The sequence below is a fragment of the Eublepharis macularius genome, chromosome 1, assembly GCF_028583425.1.
Source record: "Eublepharis macularius isolate TG4126 chromosome 1, MPM_Emac_v1.0, whole genome shotgun sequence".
Lineage (NCBI taxonomy): Eukaryota > Metazoa > Chordata > Lepidosauria > Squamata > Eublepharidae > Eublepharis > Eublepharis macularius.
The window spans coordinates 238,846,297-238,861,310 of record NC_072790.1 but is presented as its reverse complement, the minus strand read 5'-3'; the positions used below and the strand labels follow the sequence as shown (position 1 = coordinate 238,861,310).

At 49.4% G+C, this 15,014-nt stretch overlaps 1 protein-coding gene across 1 annotated transcript in view; it reads right to left on the bottom strand.

Annotated features, from left to right (window-relative positions):
* The window catches only part of DCST2 (DC-STAMP domain containing 2), a 36,427-nt gene that overhangs the window by 6,319 nt on the left and 15,094 nt on the right, over nt 1–15,014 (bottom strand). Inside the window, exons 8-12 of the mRNA XM_054973270.1 lie at nt 14,499–14,663; nt 12,460–12,627; nt 7,913–8,013; nt 6,048–6,178; nt 1,380–1,507 (exon numbers count right to left, since the gene is read on the bottom strand). Of these exons, the coding sequence (XP_054829245.1) occupies nt 1,380–1,507; nt 6,048–6,178; nt 7,913–8,013; nt 12,460–12,627; nt 14,499–14,663 (693 nt within the window). The remainder of the gene's footprint in view (nt 1–1,379; nt 1,508–6,047; nt 6,179–7,912; nt 8,014–12,459; nt 12,628–14,498; nt 14,664–15,014) is intronic.

Below are 15,014 nucleotides of genomic sequence, written 5' to 3'. Positions count from 1 at the left end.
CCTCTGAAGTGGCCAGTCTCTCCAGGGGAACTGATCTCTGGAGTCTGGAGTTCAGTTGTAATTCTGGGAGGTCTCCAGGATGCACCTGGAGATTGGCAACTCTAGCAGTCAGCCCCCCTCCAATTTACTGTTAGGAGGAGTACAAGTGAGGAACAGATGGGAAGGAGGGAGGAATAAATCATTTGGAAATAATCCCTCCGCATAATAATAATATAATATAAAATAATCCAAATCTTCCCCCTGCTGGTCTCTGCTGGCGCTTTTCCACCCACTGGAACACAAACATTCCTGCTCTTCCTCAGTTAAAAGCTCCTCTCCCGTCCTATCTGGCCACCACTGGTCATTCAAACCTACTCTCCTCTCTTGTTGCTACCCTGCTCACCTTCCTTGGTAGCTGGGGCCATGCCCTTCCCAGCTGGGGTCTATTTGCATGTGTGCATGTGTGCGGAGGGAGTGCTAGGGTTGCCAAGTCCAGGTTGGAAAATTCCTGGAGATTTGGGGGCGGAGCCTAGAGGGGTGGGGTTTGGAGAGGGGAAGGACCTCGGTGGGGTATAATACCATAGAGCCCACCCTCCAAAGCAGCCATTTTTCTCCAGGTGAACTGATCTCTGTGACCTGGAGATCAGATGTAATTCTGGGAGATCTCCAGCCACCACCTGGAGACTGGCAACCCTAAGGAGTGTTGCCATCATCGCTGGAAAATCCACCCCCAGAACAGATTGGAAAAGCTGACCAGCACATTTAATCTTGCTATTCTGCCAAGGTGCTTGGGGCGGCATGCACAGCTCTCCCTTCCCCCTGTTTTATTCTCCCAACAACCCTCTGAAGTAGGCTAGGTGGAGAGATTGTGATTTAGCCCAATGTCAACATTGAGGGTCACAGTGTGGGGATTCGAACCTGGGTCTCCCAGATCCTAGTCTGACACTCTTAACCTTTACACTGCACTGTACGTGCAAAGTGCCATCAAGTTGCAGCTGATGTCATTCCTCTTTTAAGCCTCCTCCACCCCCCTCCAATAAACACCTTGCCTCACTCACAGCCGAAGGGGATCTTTTTAAAAAAAACAAATACCCATGAAAACATGCTCCTGTTCTTTATGGGGAAATGCCCATGTCCCGAATGCAAATGTTTGAAGAAAGAGGTAGGTCAGAGCAGCGCTTCTGGTGGGACGGATCATCTACTGGGGTTCTTCTGACTATAGCCCCTCCAGCTAGCAGTGCTACGGCTCACCCACCCCACAGAAATTCGGATAGGGTTTGTTTCTTTCCACCCTTGCTACCCAGTTAAAGTTCCTTACGGCTTTCCTTTGAGAAGACAGCCCTTTATCTACACTGCTCTGTCCCGCATACACCCCACCCTGCCCTGCCCCAGTTTCCAACCTTGGCAACCAGGTGTGATGCAAGTGACAAAATCCTGGCTGGATGTGCCTTCGCGGACGCTCCCACAGCCCATGCAGTAAGACTGGTGAACGCCAAGCCTCTTGACCAGCCAGGCAAGCACAGGAACCCTGCAAGGGAGAACAGGGGTGATGTTGCAATATGACAGCGCCGAGCCTGTGCCCCGATTTTGCAGGAGCACAGAGTATAGTTTTGGGTGCAGAATTCAGTCAGAGGGTCTCAGTTTTCCTTTTTTTAAAATGCCTCTGGATTGGGAGAGCAGTAAGGACTAGAGATGGGCACCAACCAAAATATGAACCAAAATTTGTGACGAACCAGGCTGGTTTGTGGTTTGCAAACCAGTGGTTGGTCAGATCCTATTTCTGACGAACCACCATGAACTTTAGGCTGGTTCAATTGGTTCATTTTTTGCTTTGTTACTGCAGACAGTCTGGTGCTGATCAATTAGTTTCCTAGGCAACAGGGGATGGACTTCCTGCAGACCTTCTGCTGGCCCAGAAGTGACTATTTTCTGACCTGGGTGTGCCGTTTTCGTGAACCAAACGAACCAGTTTGCGAACCGGAAGCAGGTTCATGAAAGTTCGTGGTTCGTGAAATTTGATGAACCACGAACCACATGGTTCGGTTTTTTTCCAGTTTGTGCCCATCTCTAGTAAGGACTGGGTTGGTCTATCAGTTAATAAATACAGGGACAACAGCGGCCCTGATAAATCAGGTAACCATTATTTTTAAAAATAAAAGTACTTTTCAAAACTACAGGCAGTTGGTATCATCTTAGAAGAGGTATTCCTTGTTAGATGGAATGGAATATCTCTTCTAAGATGGTTCTTGTTGGAACACACGTGCTCATCAGGATGCTCTCTCAGAACAGGCATTCCTTGTTGTGTGATGGATGATATGAGATACCGAAACTGGCAGTAGAAGAGGCATTCCGTTATGTGAGAGAGGGAAGGGGGGAAGCCTCTTCTAAGATAATTCTTGCTGGAAAACACACGCTCATCAAGATGTCCTCTCAGAATAAGCATTCTTTGCTGCATGATGGATGATATGGAATACCTAAACTGGCAGTAGAAGAGGCACTCCCTTATACAAGAGAAGGAAAGAGGGGAATGCCTCTTCTAAGATAATTCTTGCTGGAAAACACACGCTCATCAAGATGCCCTCTCAGACTAAGCATTCTTTTCTGCGTAGTGGATGATATGGGATACCTAAACTATCAGTAGAAGAGGCACTCCCTTATGTGAAAGCGGGAAGGAGGGGAATGCCTCTTATAAGGTAGTTCTTTACACAACACACGAGTGCATTGTTTAAAAATAATAATGCAATTTTCTATATATCTGTTTTATGCACATATATTAATTGATGCAAATTTAATCAACTATGAATACATTCGTATGAGTAATCTGTTAGGATTTTTTTTAGCTCAAGGGAATATGTCTTCTGTGAAGATATGCTGTGGGGGGTGGGGCAGTGGTCTGGACTATGTCAGCGGAAATCTCAGAAGCCAGACAAGGGGGCTTTTCCGCACACTCGACTAATTCCTGATTTTCTTAGCATTCAATCCCTGAACACTGGAATCGGTTTGGGTAACGTTCTTCTGCCCATCTACCCTCCCTTTGCAATTTCCCCCCCAGTTGTGGCGTTGGTTTATTTTGTTTTGCATGTGCTTTAAATGATCAGGATTTTCAAGCGAGGTGCTATCCTCATTGCTGATATCCCCTTTAAAAAAAAATTTGCGCATACTTATATTTATATAAGAGCCGATTTTGTAAAAAGGCCGGAAATGAACACACGAGGAAATCTCTGCATAGGGAAGCCTAAAAAGGAAGCAACACTGCTACTCGTAGCTAAGTGCCCCCCTCTCCACAGTCCAAACCAGAGACCCCTGCCCGGGCTGCCCCAGAGCCAGGAGATGGAGGCTGGCACCAGCAGGGCAACGAGACCTCTGTTGAGATGCAACTTGGAGCAGCACCAAGGTGATTTTCAAACCACACTGCTTTCTCTGGCACCAGAAGTGGCCACCCCCACCCAGGCCATTTTTTAAAAAATATAATTTCATAGCGTTATAACCGTACATCCACCAGGGTCTCATGCAAGCCAGGAGCACGTGTGTGAGGAGAGCCAGTTTGGTGTAGTGGCCTTTCTAGACTCTAATCTGGAGAGCCAGGTTTGATTCCCCACTCCTCTGCTTGAAGCCAGCTGGGTGACCTTGGGCCAGTCACAGCTCTCTCAGAGCTCTCTCAGCCCCACCCACCTCACAGGGTGTTTTGTTGTGGGGATAATACTGGCATACTTTGTAAACCGCTCTGAGTGGGTGTTAAGTGGTCCTGAAGGGCAGTATATAAATCTAATGTTGTTGTTGTTGTTATAAAAAGACTCAGGACAAGGCAGGGTAAGTGCCAGGCTCCCAATCTCCCACCAGGGGAGTCAAGGGACCTGGCAACCCTAGACTGGAGAGGACAAACGAAACCCAAAGAAACATTATGCACAAGGTGAAAATCAACTCAGAATTGCTTCAGGGAAAAGATTGGGGTAAAAGTAGTCTCAAAAAATGGAGCGAAATCAAAAAACCTGAAGGGAAAGGGAAAGTAAAAAAATGCATGTGGAAATCAGGGGAGAAATCAAAGCAGTATGGGGCCAGAACTGATGGTGGGGGGGGGGGGACAGGGACATGTGATAAACCACAGGGTTGCTGAATCAGCCATGGTCCTAGTCCTTATGGCTATGAAGATTTCTTGGAAAGTATCACGAGCCAAAGAGTTGGCCACATGAGATTTTTCAGTGGGTGGGGTTTTCCGCAACCTTGCCCCCTCTCAAGATGGGCAAAACCAGAATCAATTAGACAGATAAGCCTAAGATGGTTAATCGTGCTCAGTAAGATGCTGTGATGCAAGTTCATTGTGCCTAATTTATGCTAACGATGGAATTTGGAATGCCTGGATGGAGGATATTTAATAATGTCAGCATGTATTACATATGAGTGACCAAGCCTGTTTGAAAAAAACAGGCTCTACAAACGGCTCCTGAGCTCCACAGCGGGCCAATTCTGGCCCATTTGGGGCTGAATCGGGCCTGTTTGGGGCTGAAATTAGGCCACTGCATAGCGCAGGAACGCTGTTGGGGTGGCACGGCAGGCCCTGGAGTGCTCCTGTACTCCACAGTGGGCCGATTTTGGCCCCAAACGGGCCCAATTCTGCTTCAAACGGGCTGCTGATGCGCTGGGCCTTCTTGTCGCTGGGCTGGGCCTCTGAAAGCCCCGAGGCAGCGGGAGAGACCAACCCCACTGTGCAGGGCCGTCCCGCTGCCACACCAGGTCTTCCCACTGCTGCGTCAGGTCTTCTTGGGCCTCCAGAGGCCTTGAGGAGGCAGCAGGAAGGGCAAACTGTGTTGCCGACGACACAGTTCTTATCCCTGCAGAGTGTGCCTGCCTTTCAGGTCTTAGGATGTGTGGGAAGAGGTTGCTGGAGCAGCTCAATTTCCAGATTTCTAGTCAGTTTTCCTTCCCCTTCCCTTTTAACTGATGCTTCATTGCCCCTGCAGCCTAGAGGACACGGAGCTTGATGTTCTCCCCAAGTCATTTGGCCACGTTTCTGCTTTTTTAATTTACAAATTAATTTAGTTTTTCTATATACCTGACAAGTCACCTAAAAATGCAGAAACTCATCCCTTGCCTATGGGCGGTCCCATTTTACAGCCCTATTAATATGTTGTTGGTTGAGTTGCCAACTCCAGGTTAGGAAATTCCTAGAGGTTTTTTTAAGGGGGCCCAAAGCAGCCTTAAGCCAGTCTCCTCTCCTAAGTTTTCTCCTCAAAACAACCCTGTGAGGTTTGTTAGGTTGAGTGTGTGTGACTGGCCCAAGGTAAACCAGCGAGTTTCCATGGTAGAGTGGAGATTCGAACCCGGGTCTCCCAGATCCTAGTCTGTCGGTCACTTGCCTGATCAGGCCAATTTCCTCCTCTCTCTCAGTTCTTTCTCCTGGAACTCACTCTCCACTGCTCTCAGCACCCCAAGCCTCCTGACGCATGCTCAGTCCTCAACAGGCCTTTCTTAAAATGCCCCTCCCCTTTCTTTTGTATTGGTTAATTTTCAGTCATATTTTCCCCACACACCAGGGGGATTCCCTTGAACATAATGAAACCCCCAGCCTTGGCTTGGATGTGTGTGTGTGTTGTACTGCTTTTGTGACAGCCACTTGACAATTCAATAACCTAACATTAAAACAAACACACCATTGCAACATTGATCCATCATATTTTAGGAGCCCCTATCTGTAAGTTGTGGAAAACTTAGGCCCTTTCCAAATGTCCTTAAAGGGACGGCCCACTCACCAAACGCTGCTGTCTTTTCCCCTTGACTCCAGACGTCTCTGTTTTCAAAAACGGAGGTAAACTGTTTTGCTTCCGGTTTTTTGGTGCCTTTTCTGAGAACACACTTTCCCGCAGTCCCAGAAAAGGCGCAGAAAAAACCAGAAGCCAAACAGCCTGTCACCGTTTTGAAAATGGAGGCATCTGGAGTCAAAGGGGAAAGCTGGCAGGGTTCAGCAAGCGGCTGTCGCTTTAAGGACGTGTGGAAAGGGCCTTATTTCAGGTGGAGTTTGACAAAAGACACTTTTTCGAAGACACTTCTGCAACTCCAGGTGTCCGACTTACTTGGCAGCCAGGATGAGAAAGAGGTTAGTGTGGCCTCCATCCACAGAGTGCCTCCTCACGGCCTTCAGCACCGCACTGACTAGACTCGTCCTTCGGGTCAGAATGGTGTTGTAGAGGTAGCAAACTCTCTCCTAGGGGCAAGGAATCCTGGGTGAGGGGAGGAAAACACCCAGGACAGACAAAATGTGCCCGGGGAGCCTGGAGTACTCATTCTCCATATTTACGAATTGTTTGAACAAAAAACTTCTTTTTAAAAATGAGGTTTCGGTTTTGGGAAGAGGGGAAAATCCAGTTTTAAAAAGAACAGTGGCAACTGGGGACCTCTCCTTTCCCAAAGGGCATCAGGGGAGGCCCTCGGCCTCCATTTTGTGTTCCTTAGCCCTCCAGGGCAACTAGCGTTACCAGGTCTCGGTTAGGAAATTCCTGGAGATTTTAGGGGTGGATCTTGGAACGGTTGGGGTTTGGGGAGGAGAGGGGCCTCAGTGGGGTATAACGCCATAGTGATCACCCTTCAAAGCAGCCATTTTCTCCAGGGGAACTGATCTCTGTCACCTGGAGATCAGTTGTAATTCTGGGAGATCTCCAGCCACCACGTGGAAGTTAGTAACCCTAAGTGCAACTGGTAACTCTGAGAGCAACGGGTTAGTCATCGAGTGAGATTGAATGTAGATGGGCAGCTGGTCTGATCCAGCAAGGCTCTTCTTATGCTGATAAGTAGGGTTGCCAGCCTCCAGGTGGTGGCTGGAGATCTCCTGGAATTACAACTGATCTCCAGCCAACAGGGATCAGTTCCCCAGAAGAAAACGGCTGCTTTGGAGGGCGGACAATGTCCTTATACAGCACTGAACTTCCTCCAGTCCCAAACTCTGCCTTTTAGAGGCTTCAGCCCCAAATCTCCAGGAATTTCTCAACCTGCAGCTGGCAACCCTATTCTTAAGCCATGCTGATGGAGCTACCAGCACGTTGGAGGGTCAGTTTTTCACACTTACTGTCATCCTCATCTGGCTAGCGAGAGCATCTGTATCCCACCTTCCCTCCCAAGGAGATCCTGGAAGTGGACACAGTCTCTATTTTGTCCTTACAACAGCCTTGTGAGGTAGGCAGGGAGCAGGGGCACATGGTCTCAACTGTAGCCCAATGCTACACAAATGTTTAGCAGAGGATTTTAAGAGCGCAATAAATGGCTTAGGTCAGTAAGCCAAACTGCATACAGCAGGCAGGAGTAAACTGGGAAGAAAGATGTCCAGGGAAAAGGGCCCCGCCCCTGTCCTGTCCACAAAGGAGGGAGGGAGGAAGAGCTGCCTTTCCCAGGCTGGGTGGGGCACACATAAGCCCAGAGCTGGCTTCCCCAAGGATGGGCGCAACTTACCCAGGCCAGGAGCTGCCTTCCCTGGGATGTGCACAGCCCTCCTACCCTGGACTGGACCAAGTAGAGGGGCAGGCCGTCAGGACACTGGGGAATTCCACGGTTAGGACGGCCACCTTCCAGGTGGGGCTTGCAGATCACCCAGAATTACAACTGATCTCCGCCTGACAGAGATCAGTTCCCCTGGAGAAAATGGCTGCTTTGGAGGGTGGAGTTTACGGCATTATACCCTGCTGAGCTGCCTTCCCTTCCCAAACCCCACCCTCCCTAGGCTCCACCCACAAATCTCCATGAATTTCCAAACCAGGAGCTGACGACCCTCTCATCAGTGGCTATGATGGCCAGTCTGCTCTTGACTGCAGGCAAAGGGGGGGAGGAGGAGTAAGCCACTGTACGGTCACTAGCCAATCTCACCTGGGGAAAACTTCATTCAGTCTCACCTGGGGAAAACTTCATTCCATTTCCAGAGCTGCTGGATGGGGGAGGGGGGTCCTCTCACCTGCTCACGGGAAGGGTAGTACCAGGCGCACACAACCCGTCGCAGACGCTGCACATAGCTGCCACAGGCGGCAATGAATAAGCAGGTTCCATACATGAGACCTGGGGAGGGGGTAAAACAGCAGCATTCTCTTCCGCTCTCTTTCACTGGAGGTTTTCAAGCAGAGCCTAGATGGGCATCTGTCCGAGATGTTCCAGCTTTAGGATTCTTTGAGGAGGGGGTTGCATTTTTGCTCTGGGAGAAAGAGAAGTCTCAAATGGGTGCTGAGTTTTCTTACTCCATAAAAGCTGAGCCGTATTGGTGACGACTCACTATTTATGATGGCGCAGGCGCAGTCCTCCCCAGCCGCGATCGGCTGAGGAAGGGGCGGGATGGGTGAGCTGCCCACAGAGCCCTCCCAGGCTATAATCAGGCTGAGCTGGGGGCAGAGCTGCCCCCCCCTGCCCAAATCAGGATGCAGGGGAGGGGGGGAAAGCCCGACCTGGCCGCCCTGCACTCCCTCCGCCCAGACGAGGCATGGGGGAGGGTCCAATGCCCAGCTGGGCCACCTTGCCCTCCCCCTCCCCTGATCTCGCCTCTGCAAAGGGGGCAATGCCTGGCTTAGCCGCCCTGTCCTCTCCCCCATATTCAGTCCATATTTATTTACTTCCTTTATATCTCGCTTTTCTCCCCAACGGGAACCCAAATTGATTTACAACATTCTCCCCGTCACTGTTTTGTCCTCCCCACAACCCTCACAAGAGTGTGCGACTGGCCCTGTGAGCTTCCATGGAGGAGTGCGGATTTGAACCTGGGTCTCCCAAATCCTGATCGGATGCTCTAACCACTACACCACACTGCCTCAAGATCAGCTTCCGGCAAGATGAGATTCCGCACCTTTTAAAAGTTGCCAATATTTAAAACGTTCGAACGTGAAAATTTGAGCCTTTTTCTGGAGATGCTTCCATCCATGAATACCCAAGCGGCAATTAAATCGTAAGTTGTGTCGGGCACAGCCAGAAAACTGAGGGATGCTTTTTTGGAAAACGTGTTGGCAAATTTTTTGAAACAAATGTGGAGGACCAGCTGGCTTCCTTGTCTGTTTCCACTCCTTGAGCTTTTCTATTTATTATTTTTTTTTTTACAAAAAAACCTTCAATTGAACAACATCTCGGATTGCGATGCTTGGAAAAAATTGCACAAATGTTTGTTTAAAAAAACATTGCCAAAAAAACAGCAGTTTTTCTTTGTGAAACCCTTTTCCAGCCTTTTGTGAGGAAGTGCCATAGCCAGGGATGGTTTTAGTGATTCTCGGGGCCTGGGCAAAATTCCGGGATGGGCCCCCAGAATAGCTGCTGCTCCCCACAGGGGCTTCCTCCCTCCCTTCCCTGCTGGTTTCAAGCAAGGGCAGCCCTTGCTCCGTGTGATGCAGCTGCCGGCCAGCTGTTTTTCTCCTCCTTTCCCCTTCATGGGGGTGGGGGGCTTGGGAGGTTGGTCCCCCCACAGCATGGGGCCTGGGGCAACTGCCCCTGTTGTGTGTTATGTGCCAACGTCAAGTCATCTCTGACCTCTGGCGAACCTATGAACGAAAGACCTCCAGAATGTCCTATTATTAACAGACTTGCTCAGATCCTGCAAACTGGAGGACGCGGCTTCTTTTATTGAGTCAAGCCATCTCGTTTTAGGTCTTCCTCTTTTCCTACTGCCTTCCGCTTTTCCTAGCATTATTGACTTTTCCAGAGAATCTTGTCTTCTCATGATGTGACCAAAGTACGATAGCCTCAGTTTTGTCATTTTAGCTTCTAGGGAGAATTCAGGCTTGATTTGATCTAGTATCCACTTATTTGTCTTTTTGGTTGTCCATGTTATCTGCAAAACTCTTCTCCAGCACCACATTTCAAATGAACCAATTTTCTTCCCGTCAGCTTTCTTCACTGTCCACCTTTCACATCCATACATCGTAACGGGGAATACCATAGTTTGGATTATCTTGATCTTGGTTTCCAGAGAGACATCTTTATCTTCAAGGATCTTTTCTAGCTCCCTCACGGCTGCTCTTCCAAGTCTCAATCTTCTTCTGATTTCTTCATTGCAGTCTCCCTTTTGGTTGATGATTGAACCAAGGAATAGCAAATCATGAGCAATTTCAGTTTCCTCATTGTCAACTTTAAAATTACGTAATTCCTCAGTAGTCATTACAGCCACCCCTGTTGTCCATTGGCAAAATCCACCCTGCCTGTAGCTCCTCAACAGAGGACATGTTTTGCACAGACCTGGGTAGTAGCTGGTGCTAGAAAAGACCTTTCTCCTCCTGGGTCCTTAGATGGCTGCTGCCGGTCAGAGTAGACAATGCTGATCTAGAGGGACCACAGGCTGTATAAGGCAGCTTTCTATGTTCTGATTCTTGTTGAGCTCTTCACATTCAGTATTGGAATTTGCAATTTTTTCTTCATTTGCAGAGCAGATCAAGTAACTAAAGCTACTGGCCACCTGTTCAGTGTGGGTGAACCGGCCCAAAGCAGGAGTTCATGCGTACACATATGTTGTTGTGTAGGGCTTCCCCGAACATGTGCACTCCGAATCCCTGGCACTTACCTTGTATCGGGCAGGAGGTCTGGAGCCGGCGTGATGGCATCACTTTCCTGCCCCAAACAAAGTGCAGGAAAGCTCCCGCGGGCGGCGCAACAATGTCACTCCCAGAAGGTGCCTGCAAGTGGCAGGCAAGCTCTCAGAGCTTTCCCCCTCCCACTGATCGCTGGGCAATCAGTGTACGAGAGAGCAAATCCCCGGGAGTTTGCCTGCCACCAGTGGGCATCTGGGAACCCTATCCACCCCCTACCATTCCCACTGCTTCTTGGAGTCTCTCTACACAAGACATCTTACATGCGGACCCTCAAGTGTAGGGAAATGCAATGTTAGCCAGGAAGTGTAGTTTAAAAAGACAGAGCCGGCAGAGGTCGCTCCTCAAAGGGTTTTTTAATTTCATCTTCACCTCCTGGAAGGGGAGGTGAAATTAACAAACCCTCTGAGGAGTGATCTCTGCCAGATCTGTCTTTTTAAAACAATGCTTCCTGGCTAACATTGCATCTCCCTACACTTGAGTGTCCTTGTAAGATGTCTTGTGTAGAGAGACTCTTGGATGCAAAAGATTTTTTCATGCACTTTGCTATTCCACCTGTGGCCACAAGGGGCCACTGCAGAACGTTGTACATTTGTGAGCATGGTAGAACTTGTAGTCTGAAATTGCACGGTGCATTTTAAAGCACTTTCATGGTGCCCTCTTCGGCTGATGTGCACTCCCACCATTTACAAGTCCTACCTTTGCTGTTTTAAGGATCACCACTTCTGCTAGCACCAGAGACACACTTCCCCATATCCGACAAAGGCAGCTTTGACTCATGAAAGCTCATATCCTAGAAATCTACTTGGTCTTTAAGGTGCTACTGGAACTGGACCCAAATCTTCCACTTCCCCATGTAGATAGTTTCAGGTGCGTAGCCGTGTTGGTCTGCAGTAGAAGAGCAAGATTCAAGTCCAGTGGCACCTTAAAGACCGGAGTATGAGCTTTCAAGAGTCAAACCTCTGACAAAGGAAGCGTTGACTCTCTGGAAATCTCATTGGTCTTTAAGGCGCCACTGGACTCGGATCTTGCACTTCCACATGTGCAAACACTGGTTCCTACCGTTCCACAACTGGACTCAGCTGCAATCCCATAGGTATCCTATTCTCTTCCACTGCCGTTTCCTTCACCCACCAACGAAACTAATAAGGTCAGGGGAAAAGCCCTGTCAGTTTCACCAGAGTTCAGAGAAGAGGGCCAGTGGGGGGAAAAAATTAGAAATTAAATTGACATGGCTTCCCACCCCCAAGCCCTGACTTGGATAGCCCAGGTGAGCCTGACCACATCAGATCTCAGAAGCTAAGCAGGGTCGGCCTTGGTTAGTCATTGGATGAGAGACCTCCAACGAAGCCCAGGGTTGCAGAGGCAGGCAATGGCAAACCACCTCTGTTAGTTCTTGCCATGAAAACTCCACCAGGGGTCGCCATAAGTCAATTATGACTTGAGGGCTTCTGAGATCTGAAGAGATGGGTCTTGCATGGGCTATCCAGGTCCAGGATGCACAAGTAAGTGCCAGGCGGGTATCTCTTGGAAAGGTTTTTCTCAAATTAGGTGCCACTACAGAAAAGACCATGCCTCTGGTGGCTGCTTGCTTAACTCCCAAAGGCAGCAGGATCCAGAAAAGGGACCTCTGAAGGTGATCTTAAAGAGCATTTTGCATTTATTAATTTTTATCTCACTTTTCTCTTGAGTTGGGATTCACAGCAGCTTGAACGTCATTCTCCCCGCCTCCATTTTCTCGCAACAACAACCCTGTAAGGTAGGTTGGACTGCGAGAATGTGAGTGGCCCAAGGCCACCCAGCCAGCTTCCAAGGCAGAAGCGGGGATTCGAACCTGGGTCACCTCGGACCCTAGTCCAACACTCTATCCACCATGCCGCGCGAAGTCTCGCAGAGGACTTGATCAGTATACCATTTGAATTGTGCCTGTCGACATGCTGGAGCTTACCGATAATTAGGTAGCCGCCATAATCAGGCTCAGAGGGGTGCAAGCGGCATTTCCGTGACAGCACGCTGATGTTCCCTCGCTGCAGCACGTCGAACGCCGAGACCATGTCCCGGTACATTTCACCCGAGTAGCCTTCACCCTTCACGCTGACAGTCATTGTCACGGGGGCTACGAGGGAGAAGAATCGTTCCATCCATCAGCATGGAAAAGCCCTTTTGGATAGGGTTGGCTCCAGAGGAGTTAGCCATGTTAATCTGTAGTTGCAAAATAGGAAAGAGTCCAGTAGCACCTTTAAGACTAACCCACTTTACTGTAGCAGAAGCTTTCGAGAACCACAGCTCTCTTCATCAGATCTGACGAAGAGAGCTGTGGTTCTCAAAAGCTTATGCTACAATAAAGTGGGTTAGTCTTAAAGGTGCTACTGGACTCTTTACTATTTTGATAGGGTTGTTATCCAATGTGGTGCCATCTGCTTCCCACAATGCCCTGCCCTGCTTTCCAAGGACACCAAGCTGGCCTCTCTTTGGGCAAAACTTTAGTACAGAATCCCACTGGTGTCATAATCTTTCCCTTCTCCGGGAAATAGTGAGAGTTGCTCTTTGGGAGGGGGGCATGGGAGAGGGAAGCTGGGGGGAGAGAATTGACAGCATCTTTGTAAAACAAGAAGTCCCATGATTCTTTAGAAATCATAGAGTTGGAAGGGCTCTCCAGGGTCATCTAGTCCAACCCCCTGCACAATGCAGGAAATTCACTAATGCCTCCTCCCCACCCCCAGTGACCCTTACTCCATGCCCAGAAGATGGCAAAACACCATCAGGATCCCTAGCCAAACTGGCCTGGGGAAAATTGCTTTCTGACCCCAAGGTGGTGATCGGCCTTACCCTGGGCATGTAAGAAAGGGCCACGAGAACTAAGCACTGATGTAACCCTTCCTGCCCTCCCTCTCATGATCTGCCTAGGTCAAGCCATGGCTGGTATCTGATCGCTTTACGGAAATACATACGGGTGGACATTTCTACATGTCATACTTCATGTTTCACTCTGCTGTGAGTTATTGTGCATGGGGTAACTAATTTTTCGTATCATTTCCTCTGTCCTGATGTACCAATTAGACGGATTGGTTGAGCTCTTTACCAGTTGGCTGATTTTCTTAGCGGTATCAAATTGCTATCGTAAGAATCTAAGTAGGGCCTGTTGGGTCAGGCCAGTCATCCATCGAGTCCAGCATCCTGTTTCACACACAGGGCGATCCTAAACAGAGTTACTCCAGTCTAAACCTGTTGACTTCAGTGGGCTTAGACCGGAGTAACTCTGCTTAGGATTGCTCTGAGAGTAGCCAACCAGTTGCCTTAGAGGGCCAACAAACAGGGCAAAAAGGCCAAGGACTTCCCCCATGCATCTGACGAAGAGAGCTGTGATTCTCGAAAGCTTATGCTACAATAAAGTTGCATCTGACGAAGAGATCTGTGTTTCTCGAAAGCTTATGCTACAATAAAGTTGCATCTGATGAAGAGATCTGTGTTTCTCAAAAGCTTATGCTACAATAAAGCTGGTTAGTCTTAAAGGTGCTACTGGACTCTTTGCTATTTTGCAACCGCAGACTAACACGGCTAACTCCTCTGGATCCCAGGCCTTCCCTGGACGCTACCTTCAGGTACTGGCATTCAGAGGTTGACTACCACTGAATATGGAGGTTCACTTTAGTCACTGTGGATAAGCAGACGTGATCGGCCTCCACGCATCTGCCTAACTCCCCTTTAAAGTCACCTACATTCCTGGCCATCACGACCTCCCCTGGCACGGAACCCCACAATTTAATTATTTGTTGAGTAAAGAAGTACTTCCTTTTGCCCCTCCTGCACCTATTTCCCGACAACTTCATTGGGTGCGCCCCGAGTTCTCGTACTATAGCGGAGGAAGAAAAAGCTCCCTCTGGTCCTCAAGGGAAAGGGGCTGGCTTGCAGAATACAAGAAGGTGGAGCAGTTGGATGGGGGATTCTCTGGCAGGGCACCTCTCCCCATCCCCCAGTCGGACTTACCCCTTGCCACTATTTCGCCGTGCAGCTGATACCGCACCAGGTCAAAGAGCCAGAAGACCGAGTAATCGGAGACGATCAGCAGGGTCACGATGATGAGTTGGCGGAAGATGGAGGACAAGGCCAGGGCGTAGCGCAGCCGTTCGTGGCGGGGTAGTACGAGCGAGGCTGCGTTAGAATGAAGACGCAGGGTGTCAGAGCAGAGGTGCTTGTAGCAACAAGGGCAGCAGCCCTGGGCCCCCCACTTTGGAGGTGCCCAACTGCTCACGGCTCCACCTCCGAAGGAGAGAAGAAAAGAAGAAGAACAGGCTGTTGCCGTCACTGGCGCTTACCCCATCTCAGGTTTGGGCAACTGGTTTCCAGCTGCAGAGAGGGCAGCCGCCCACCTCATCTTAGGTGAGGGGCCCCTTTTGCTTGCTCCTTGCAGGGGGAGCTGATGGTGGGGTGGCTGTGATTCTGTGGCCTCATCCTGGACTTTGGCCTAGGCCCCAGAATCGCTGAATCCACTCCCGCATCTGA